Source organism: Canis lupus, chromosome 16 (genome assembly GCF_048164855.1).
Source record: "Canis lupus baileyi chromosome 16, mCanLup2.hap1, whole genome shotgun sequence".
Lineage (NCBI taxonomy): Eukaryota > Metazoa > Chordata > Mammalia > Carnivora > Canidae > Canis > Canis lupus.
Genome location: NC_132853.1, coordinates 35744980 through 35755683, shown reverse-complemented (window position 1 = coordinate 35755683; position 10704 = coordinate 35744980). Strand labels below are relative to the sequence as shown.

Genomic DNA, 10704 nt, shown 5'->3' with positions numbered 1-10704 from the left:
CGCGAGAGATCTCAAGTCAGCTCTTCCCCCTTCACCTCCTTTATAGCTCTAAAACACCAAAGAGGGAGGAGGGGCTTGGCTTTCGCTGGCTCTGCTTTAAAACATCATGGCTTTCTGTTCCATACGGGAGGAGGGGGGGGCGCAGGGGGCCCAGCCCGCGGGGCGACTTTGGTAAAGTCCCTGGTCTCTTGCTGCATAGACGAGGCTGGGGTGAGAGGAGCCACGGTCGCGCGCTGCGAGGTCCCAGGCTGGACGGACCCGAGCCGAACAGTGCTACCTCGTTCCACCACCAGGAGGCGACTGTACCCTCTGGCTTTTTTTCCTTTGGGGAATGCTGGCGGGGGTAGGGGTGGGGGTGGGGCGCGGGAAGGGAGGCTGGAGGAAAAAGGGTGTAGTGGCTGGGTTGGGGGGAAGGGCACGGTAGATGAAGCAAGATCTAGGCCTGAGGCAGTCGGTGGAGAGCTTCACCTCTCTCGGCTGGGACTCCGGGGCAGCCAGGAGGCTTTCGGGACGGGAGTCCCCTTAACGGAAGACTGGGGGAGGGAAGGTCCCGCGGCTCAAGGCAGCAGTTAAAGCCGCGGGAGATGTTCTAATCTCCCCTGCCAGGGAACCCCTTCCTCCCACTTGGGAGGACACGGATTTTGGAAACACCGCTGCCTTCCCAGGTATGCGCACCACCTCGGGGGAGCCAGGCTCCAGATTTTAACGTTGCCGTGGAACTGGGGGGAGGCAGCCGAGGTGGGTTAACTGCATAGATAGGGACGGCTCCGAACTCCCCTCCCCCAGCCACCCCCCCCCCCCATGGCAGATCCCGGAAAAATTCCCGAAACTCCCAGAGGGACATACCGAAGCGAAAGGGAAAAAGGGAGTCGTAAAACTAGGTTTGTCTTTCCCGTTCGCCCCCACCCACCCCACGCGTCCCCCTCCTCCGCCCGGGCGCCCCCTGCAGGCCACCATCCTCAGCACGTCTTCAGCACCTGTTGCAGATGGAGGCGCACGTCGGTGGCGGTTTCCCAGGGCACCACGCTGGCGCGGAAGGAGCTGGGCTCGGCCTTCTGCGCCTCCTGGATAAGGCGGTGCATGGGATAGCCCCGGCGCGGGAAGGCCACGTCGCCGCCCGCCAGCAGCCCCATGGGGCAGAAGTCGTTGGCGCCGTCGCCCACGTAGAAAAGGCGCTCGAAGTGCACGCCGTCGTGAGCCCGCTCGCGCAGGTAGTCGCTGAGCACCTTGTGCTTGCACATGTTGGCGGGGCAGCGTGCGCAGCTGTGCGTGTGGAAGGGCCGCAGCGCCAGCAGCCCCCGCGCGTCGGGCCCCGACGGGTTGCTGAGGATGCGGCGGAACAGGCCGTGGTGGCCGGCGGCGCGCAGCGCGCTCTCCACGCCGAAGGTGTTGGCATCCGAGATGAGGATGACCTCGAAGCAGGAGCCCTGCTTGGCCACGAACTGCAGCAGGTCGCTCATGCCGGGCGACAGGGGGATGGCCTCGTAGATGGCGCGCAGGTCCCGCGGCCGCACGCCCTGCTCGCCCAGGTACTGGAAGACGCGCTGCATGTACTCGTTGTAGAAGCCCTCGCGGTAGGTGGCCCGCAGGCTCTCGGGCAGCCGCTGGCCCGGCGCGGCGCGCACGATCGAGTCGTCGCTGTTCTCGTCCACGATGGTCTCGTCAAAGTCGAAGGTCAGGAGGAAGCGCGGCGCGCCCTGCGCGGCCATCCCGCCGTCCTGGGAGCGGGGGGAAGAGGAGCAGGAGGAGGAGGAGGAGGAGGGAGCAAGCGAGAGGGGGCGCGGCGCGAGCCGGCCGGGGAGAGGCTGGTTAGCGGGCCACGGCCAGAGGCGCTGGCACGTCCAAGACCTGAGGAGGACCCGAGGCAGGTTAAGGTGGGCGGAGGACCCGCCGCCGCCGCAGCCCCCGCCCCCGCCCCAGCCCCAGCCCCAGCCCCAGCCCCAGCCCCAGCCCCAGCCCCCGCCCCCGCCCCAGCCTTCCCCGCCCTCCCCGCTCGCCCCTCTCGGTGAACTGAGCTGGGGTTTAACCCAGAAGGGCTTCCTTGGCACCTGTCTCTGCTACTCTTGTCTGGGCCATTGGGGCCTAACGGGGTCAGCTTAGAGGAGGGGAAGAGCACCCCTTTGGGGGACGTTTATGGATGAGGCCGTTCTGGAGACTTCCAGTGACCCCCGTTGTCGGTGTGGCGTCCTCTCCACCCCCTTCTTCCCTAAGAAACGTAGACCACGGAAACCAGGCATTCACCCAACTGCAGCAGCCTCCTCATTCCCTTTTTGGGCCATGCCCAGCTGATGGGACTGTGGACAGTAAGGAGCCAGGCTCCAGGCAACACTCGCTGGTATCACCCGAGGCATGCGACTGTGAATGCTAGGTCCTGTGGCCTGGCTGGTGGCTAAGAGCTGGACCTCTGCATTGGCCAGAGGACTGGATTCTAAGCTCTTGGAATAACCAGGTTGGTGGGTTAACCCAGTAGGGCTCTCTGGGAGCTGCTTCCAGCCCCATGGACCCCACCTGGCAGGGGTCCAAGGATGGGACACTGCTTCTCCAGGGAGCTTTTTGGGCCCTGTCCTAACAGCTCATCACTAATCACTTGCCAATTCCCTGGGAGGTACACGTCAGCAGGTGGGGTTTCTGCCAGAGTCCGAAGTAAGCGGGCAGCAGAAGCAGTGGGGCTTGGGGAGGTAGGAGCTTCCCGCACCAGGCCACGACATACCTGGGAGACAGGTAGGGGTGAGGAAAGAGAGCAGCGGTGGCTGAAAAGGCAGAGGGGGAAGGAGCAGGGAGTGGATACAGGGTGGGGAAGGAGAAGGCGGGGAGGAGGAGGTCATGCTAGGGGAGCCTGAGACAGAGTGGGGCTGGAAGGGGTGGCTCCAGGAGGTGGAGCCCTGGGGCCAGAGTCTCACCTACAGAGGACATGGGACAGCAGTGCAAATGTGAGGTACAAAGGCAAAGCACTTGGGGACCGCAGAAACCCCCAGTGGCCTGTCTCTGCCACTGTTGCCTGCTGGCTGCTGTGCATGGCCGAGGGGCAGAGAGCAAACCAGGTACAGCTTCTGGATATCCACACTGCCTTTCTCCCTACTGGCCTCCCACCTTAATCAGTCCAGACCCAAGCACTCTCCTCCTGGCTTCATCCTGACTCGCCCCTTGATAGTCCTGTGGTGTTTATGGCCTGGTACATCTTGTGAAACAGAGTCCAAGCTCCTAATTTCAGAGCCGGGATGTGGACCCAGCTCTCTGCCTCCACTACTAGAACGGTTTTCCTGAGCTCGGCCCTAGAGTCACCCTCTGGTCTCACCAACATCTTTCTGGGAGTCTCAGTGGACCAAGATCCCTTAAGTTGACGATGCAAAGCATCAGGACCCCATGCCTGGGATGGAAGCTTCCAGGGATTAGTGGTAGAGATGAAGGTAGACCTAAAAGGGGCTGGATAGGGCTCCTTCCACCTAATCATGGGAAGGGGACTGAGGCCTCAGCCTAAGAGACCCCTGGAGGGACCCACTTACCCTAGACAGGCATCGGAGGCCAGCAACTGGAAAACACCCGCTCATTGTCAGTGCATCACCCTGGGCACCACCTTAGGGACTCTGTTGGCCTCCAGCCGTTGTCCAGAGCTCCTGACAACCACACAAGGTCTGTTGGAGAGGGCCAGCGGCTAGCTTTGTTTCCACCACCAATGGCCACCTGGTTGTGTCCCGTCTGCTGAGCCCCGGGAACCAACAACCACTCCCACTCCCAGGGGCTCAATAAAAATCCCTCAAATACACCACAAGGCCTCATTTGGTATCCTCCTACCAATCCCCTGTGATGTTTGAGAGGTTACAAGTGATATTAACTGGAGACCCAGAGAGGTTAGCCGACTTACTCAAAGGTCACCACTGTGAGTGGTGCCAAAGACAGGTCTGAAGACTGGAACTTAGGGTCTGAGACCAGTGCTTTAATTTTCTCCAGTATGATCCTTGCACCTTTCTTGTGTATGGCACATCATGGTTTACGCGTCACCGGCACTCATGTTCTCCCCATAGCTCAGTGCAGTCCCATGAGTTCAGCAGGTGAGAAGGGCCCAGAGAGGTTAACTTGCCTGGGGCTGTGTGCTTGTTTCCCCAGGGAGTCTGATTCAAGAACATCTGGCCACAGCCTTGTATACTCTCTGCCCTTAAAAGGGAAGGGGCAGATGACCAGGCTCATTGTACCACAGCGGCGGGCCAGGACCCCTGAGCATAACCAATGATCTGGGACTGGCCTCCCTGGTGCTTTCAGAGGCTGGCAATCTGCCAGGAGTCAGTTTGAAATTTCTGTGTGGCTTTGCTGTGTGACTTTGGGCACAGGGTTTGGCTCCGTGGGGACTTCACCAACTCAGCTACAAAGGATACCTCCTACAGCTCCCAGGGCCTCCCCATGTCCCATTCCTCCCCTCTCATCTTGGGGTTGAATGAGAGAATAGAAGCCTCTGGGACAGATCTGGAAAGATATTGAGAACCAGAACTAGACCGGGAAAGGAGCAAAGTTCTGGCTGGTTGCTGCCCTCTGGTGGTGACAGCGGATGATACTGGAAACCCCTGACTTTGTCAAGGTGACACTCTCCCCAGACCATCCCAGAACATCAGGAAGAAGCTGTGGCCCTGAGACAGAGATTGGGACATCCCAGGAATAGGCCATAGGTCAGAAGGAGAGGTTCTATCACCTGGAGCTACCTCACCCCTCCCCACTCCCTAACCAGATATGCTTTAAGCCCTTTGGATAGGGATGGATGCGGGTCTCAGCCTTTCCCATAAGAACTCTTAATCTAATCTAGGAATTGGGAAAGATTGCCAGAGCTGAATGGGGCACATGGGGGAGGGTGGGGGCAAAAATAGGAGGGGGCCAGGGGAGGAGTCAAAGAGTAGATGGGAGAGAAGGCATGGGTATGCTGGAATGGCATGTTCTGGAGAATGGGAGGGCTGTCCCCAGGCCCTATCTGGAGGGAGTTCCAAACTTCCAGGATCCTGTCTGATATCATGTGTCCAGCCCATCCCCACCCTCCCCACCCCCTGGGGCCCAGCAAGTTTGAGGAGAAAGGTCAGGGGATCCCACTTCTGTGGTAAAAGCAAGCAGGAGCTCAAACAATGAACTGGGCTTGGGGAGAAGAGAGTGGGAGGTAGATACACAGGCTCTTCAAGCAGCCACCCAGAGACCAACTTTCATCCCACAGAAAAGGGTCTCTTTGTTTTGCCCTTGTTTCTTTTTTTCCTTTTTAAAATTGTAGTGGAATGTTATACTGATTTTTAATCATGTGCAAAAATTCTCATTCATTAGAGCAGAAGACATACATTTTTTTCATCTAACAATATTTAGGGACATCGTTTCCACAATCATCGTTTAGTGAATTGCCCTTGTTTCTTTTAATCCCCAGAGCAGAAAGCCAGGCATCCTGAGTTTCCTCCCCCAGGAAGAGAAGGCTGTGCTGCCACACCACCCTTACCCCCACAGTTCCCAGGCCTCATTGGCATGTGGTTTTCATGATGTTCAGAAAGGTTACTCACCTCTGGCTGCTTTGTCCTAAGTGACCAAATCCTTTTGTGGTCACCAAAAAGAGTCCCTTGGAGAAAAGGGGGACAGGATCTCTGAGCTTTTCCAGATAGATGGCTAGAGCAGAGAGAGGAGAAAAGGGGTTTCTTTGGGGTGGCAGGGAGTCCATATTCTAGTCCCACCTAAAAGCGGTGCCCACCTCCCCGATTCCACATCAGATCACTGGATTCCTCCTTGTTTCCACCCGCCTTTTACAAAAATGCTTTCAGAAGACATTTGTAGGAATGGGGACTGGGGAGGGGAAACAGTTTGAAGTCCCCCCCCCCCTTAATGAGGGGAATGGAGCCCACTGGACAGTTCTAGGGCAGTTTTCCCCAGGAAATGTTCAGGATAGGGGTGGGGGATGGAGAACCAGGACTTGCAGATACCACAGTTATAATCCCCCTGCCCAAGACCAGGTCTTCTTGTAGCAATCACTAGGAACCCGATCCCACAACTAAACTGAAGTTTTCTCCCTCCCCAGGAGGGTGTTCCCAACTTCGCCATGGTTTCTTCCTTCTCACCACCACCAGCAGCAAATAGGAAAAACAGAGGCGGAGGGAGGTAAAGCTAACATCCCCGGGGGGGTGGGGGGGGCACAAAATCAGATACGGGATTAGAACTCAGGAGTCCCCGGGTGCCTCTAGGCAAAGTTGCAGCCAGAGCTCCCCCTCTTGCCCTGGAGACCCTCTTGGACTGTGAGTAGCTAGCTGGCCGCGAGGACCTGCAGACCTGGTGTCCGTGAAGATGCTGGGATTAGGAGTCCCCTCCGGGCTCGCCCTGCCTGGGTGGATGAGCTGGAAGGGGATCCTCAGTGGACAGGGAGGTGGCAGCTGCCGGTGGAGTGGGGGGAGAGATATTTTTAGAGGTGGCTGGAAAGCAGGCATTCTGGCACACCCCCAGCTGGCGGGTGCTTCGCTCCAATGCGGGGCAGGGGGGGCGGCGCGCAGCTCGGGGAGCCCAGGGGACCGGTGGGTGGCGGGGAGCAAGGGGGCACTGATTCCTTCGCTTTGCCCGAGTCGGGGATAGAGGGCTCTCTGGGCACCGCGTTCCTGGGTGGGAGAAAGGAGGACTCCGGTCCTCGCTCCAGGGGACTCCCCCACTGACACACGTGAAGGAGCGCCCTCGAACTCCACACAGCCCCCACCCCTCGCGGGGACCCCAGCCCGCCCTGCCTCGGGAAGCCCAGGACTCACGTGGGGAGCGGTGGCGGCAGAGGTCTGTCCCGGCTTAGTTTGGAGTGTAAAGAGTGGGGGAGTGGGGCTAGCGGAGGTATTTGGGCGCAGGATGGGGCAAGGGGTGCTTACGGGAATTGGAGGGGACGCGGTGTCTTATCCACCCCCGGATTTCTGGGCTCCGGCTCACGAGTCCCTCCAGTTCCGAGGGCCCGTGGATGATGTGCGTCTGGGCCGCCCCCTCCACCTGCCCCCCATCCCCCCGGGCCGCCGCCGCGTCCCCTTTAAATGCCCGGGAGCCGGAGCCCGAGCCGCGGCTGGCGCTGCGGCTGCCGCAGCACCCGGGCCCACCGCAGTCCCCGCACGTCACAAGCGACTGTCCAATCACAGCGGCGCCGGCGCACATCAAAGGGGCGGGCGGCCTGCGGACCACGCCTTCAGGCTGCCCCGCAGGCTCGCGGAGCGCCCGCGCAGGTGGAGAGGCGCGCAGGGGGGAGAGCGGAGGAGAGGGGATGTGGAGCGCCTCCCTCGGGAGCAGCGTGGGGGGCACCCTCGCGGGAGCGGCTGCGGAGCTCCGCCGGAGTCCCTGCCTACACGCCCAGAAGTGCCAGGGCTGTGCCTCCGGGGCGCCGAGCCCCGAGATTTGCAGAAATGCACCCCTGCCGCCAGCCCCCATTCTCCTCTTCGCTCCTCCGCCGAGCGGTAGGCGCCGGTCGACCCAGCCCGGGAACCGCGTCGTCTCGCACGTGCGCCTAGCTCTGCCCTCCGCGCGGAGTCGCGGCACTCCTGGGACCCTTCCTCCCTTACAGGTGACAGGGGGTCGCCGAGAAAGGGGTTCGCCGTGAGCAGTGATTTAAGGACCCAGTTGTTTGCCTTTTGCAAGTGATGTTGTAAATAAAAAACCCACTTTCTCTTGTGCTTGGTTAAGAGTTGGTGCCGAGCCGCCCTCCCCTGCGTCCCCGCCCGCCCCAGCAGTCCAGCCGCTGCCGCCCCAAGCTCCATCTGCCCTCCCTCCCATGGTTGAGGGGTTGAGGAGAAGCTTATGCTTCGACTACAGCGGAGAGCGGGAAGTTATATATACCGAGAACCTATTATGAACCAGGCACTAGGGTACTAGGTCTCTGCACTTATGGTTGAATATTCACAAAGGGGCAGTTATTTGCCGGGAGTTCAAACCTAGGCACACCTGGCCCATGGGGTCACAAAGGAGCTGCGTGGATGCAGAGCCTAGAAGCCCTCAGGCCTGGGTCAAAATCTCTCCGTGCCCCGCTCTTCCAAGAGAGCCAGTGGGTGGAAAGGCCCTCTATGATCTGGGAGCCCTTGGCGCAGGAAACCAGACAGGGAACTGCGGTCGCAAGGAATTCTGTGCAGGGCCTAGGGGTCCCTTAAAGAACAGGCCAGGGGAAAACGAAAAAAACAAAAAAAACAAAAAAAAAAAACAGGACAGGTGTGTGCTGTTTCCACATGTACAAAGGAGAATGAATGCTTCACAGCATTTACGTGATGTTTCCTGGGGACTTCCCTCCTCCGGAACACACCTGCCCTGTTTGCCGGGTGAGCCCGACCTCTGTCACACATCCTGAAGCTCCTTTTTTTTTTTTCTGAAGCTCCTTTTATTACACCGATCACTTGTGTGCTACCAAAGCACGTGGTAAATGCTGTCAGTATAGTATCACGTGTCAGTAAAGATAATCCGCACCACTCTATGAAACGACTCGTGGCGTCTCTTGCTGTTGGGCAATCAAGGCACAAGCAGTTGAGCTTGCCCAGGATCACCCAGCAGGTGAATGGTAGAGCTGGGCTCCCAGCCTGGTTGCCTTCGCCTTTACCCCACACCGTGCCCTTCGTTCGGTGTCTGCTACCCCTTCTCTCCTGTCAGCAGTAGAGGGGCAGAGACCACATTTGTCTTATGGAGTGGTGTCCCCCATGGCCCCCAGCACAGAGACTGTGGCACACTGTAGGTCTTAGATGTTCGTTGTGGTGAAGCACGTTGCCTGCTGTGTTTGGCTCAACCTAGTGCCCTGTCTGTGTCTCCTCGTTTCACCTAGCAGGGCACTCCAGGGTTATCCCCATTCTCCTACAAGGAAACTGAGGCTCAGAAAGACCAGATGAGTTGTCCAAGGTCATCCCTGGGGACATCCTTGTCCCCAAGGAGGCACTAGATTCAAATCAAGATCCTGGTGATTAACATCCTTTCAGCTATTTCCAAATTCACTAATGGGGCTGGGGTGGGCAGGTAACTTTCTGTGGCGGCCTAAGCCAGTTCTTACTATCCACCTCTTGCCTTCCAGCCATGGGAGGACCAAAGCTCACAGGATATTTGTGCAAAGTGCCTTTGTGGAATAAATCTAGAAACTCCCAGGTCCCCCTACACTAAGTGTTTCAGGACACAATCCTACCTCTCTCTCTCTCTCTCTCTCTTTTTTTAAAGATTTTATTTATTTATTCATGAGAGACACACAGAGAGGCAGAGATACAGACAGAGGAGAAGCAGGCTCCACGCAGGAAGCCCGATGTGGGACTCGATCCTGGGACTCCAGGATCACGTTCTGAGCCAAAGGTGTAGATGCTCAACCGCTAAGCCACCTAGGTGTCCCTAATCCTACCTCTCTTAAACTTTCCCCTCTCGTTGTGCCAATGAACACAGTTGGACAGTTGGACAAGATGAGTGATCAGCCACATGTCTAAAGACCGACAGGAAGGGAAGGGGAATCCTACCCCCCACCTCCTCCCGGCCCCCAGCAGGGTGAGGCCTCTGCTCAGCACTCAGCTGCAGAACTTCCTCTCTTCCTGTGGGGTTCACCTTAGAACTCCAGGCAGTCATTCTGGCAGAGAGCTTATGGGGTCATCTGAGGTGACAGAGACAGGAGTCTCCAGTGAAGCCTGATTCAGGTGGCCAGGAATGGGGCTCTCAAGCTGGTCTTGACAAAGAGGGTGTGAAGGTTTTGGTGTAGAGCCAGGGAGGGCAGTAATTGGGATTAGGGACTCTGGCTCTCAGGCCTGGTGGGGGGTGGGGGGTGCAAGGCTGAAGCAGGAGGGGCAGATGGCCTCCTTCCTCCCTACACTCCACCTGGGGAAGGACGATTTTCTATCGGGTCCATAGTCCCCACAACAACCCTGGCAGATGGTATTAGTATTCTTTTTTTTTTTTTTTTTTAGTATTCTCATACCAATGAAAAAGCAGAAGCGTGGGGACATTAAGAAAGTGCCTTGCCCAAGGACGCTGTGTAGCAAGTAGTGATCCGCCCAGATGTTCGGGTCATGACTTCTCTGTAGGAGGCTTCAGGGACCTGTTGACCACACAGGTGGGTTGGCGCAAGATGCCACGGGGACTGCCCCGTTCAGGCAGTTCTGCAAGTTCTATTGTCATTGCTCTGGGTCTAAGGCCTTGTGCTGGGGCGTAGGGACCAGAGCTGAATAAATCCCCTTTCAAGTCTCTCCTCTCCTTCCTAGACAACAGCCGCTAGTGTCGATGGAGTGCTCACTGTGTGCCGAGCAGTGTTCTAAAGGCTCAACTCGGGGGATCCCTGGGTGGCTCAGTGGTTTAGTGCCTGCCTTTGGCCCAGGGCGTGATCCTGGAGTCCTGGGATCGAGTTCCATATCGGGCTCCCCGCATGGAGCCTGCTTCTCCCTCTGCCTGTGTCTCTGCCTCTCTCTCTCTGTGTCTCTCATGAATAAATAAATAAAATCTTAAAAAAAAAAAATAAAGGCTCAACTCTCTTCGTTCTCACATCAACCCTATGATCTCTTAGTTCCTCCAGTTTACAGATGAGAAAAAGGAGGCACAGAGTATGTATGTAATTTGTTCAAGGTCCCAGAGCTCGGGAGTGGCAGAAGCAAGATTTGAATCCAGGCAGTCAGCAGCAGAGTTTCATTTTTAACCAGAACATCATGTGGCCGGCCTCAGAAGTTTCCAGAGTTTTGAGTTGCTCTTCTCTGTGGATGGGACTTGGCTGCCCCACCCCGACCCTGGTGCTTGGAAGAA

The 10704-nt window shown here is 57.8% G+C and overlaps 1 protein-coding gene across 27 annotated transcripts; it reads right to left on the bottom strand.

The window, feature by feature from the left end:
• Positions 1-23: 23 nt before the first annotated feature.
• Positions 24-7079, bottom strand: PHOSPHO1 (phosphoethanolamine/phosphocholine phosphatase 1). 27 transcript variants are annotated; one of them, XM_072780174.1, is made up of 8 exons: positions 6852-7075; positions 6277-6377; positions 5520-5622; positions 3863-4152; positions 3504-3614; positions 2592-2710; positions 978-1848; positions 24-398 (listed from the first exon to the last, which is right to left on the bottom strand). In XM_072780174.1, the coding sequence occupies exons 5-8, from the start codon at positions 3546-3548 to the stop codon at positions 105-107; spliced, it is 1329 nt and encodes a 442-aa protein (XP_072636275.1). In that variant the 5' UTR covers positions 3549-3614; positions 3863-4152; positions 5520-5622; positions 6277-6377; positions 6852-7075; the 3' UTR covers positions 24-104. The 27 variants fall into 27 exon arrangements, with proteins under 27 accessions (XP_072636275.1, XP_072636286.1, XP_072636287.1 ...); XM_072780185.1 differs by lacking the exons at positions 3863-4152; positions 6277-6377 and adding an exon at positions 2049-2206 and having other exon boundaries at positions 2592-2750; positions 6852-7079; XM_072780186.1 differs by lacking the exons at positions 3863-4152; positions 6277-6377 and adding an exon at positions 2049-2206 and having other exon boundaries at positions 978-1718; positions 2592-2750; positions 6852-7079.
• Between the last annotated feature and the right edge of the window lie 3625 nt (positions 7080-10704).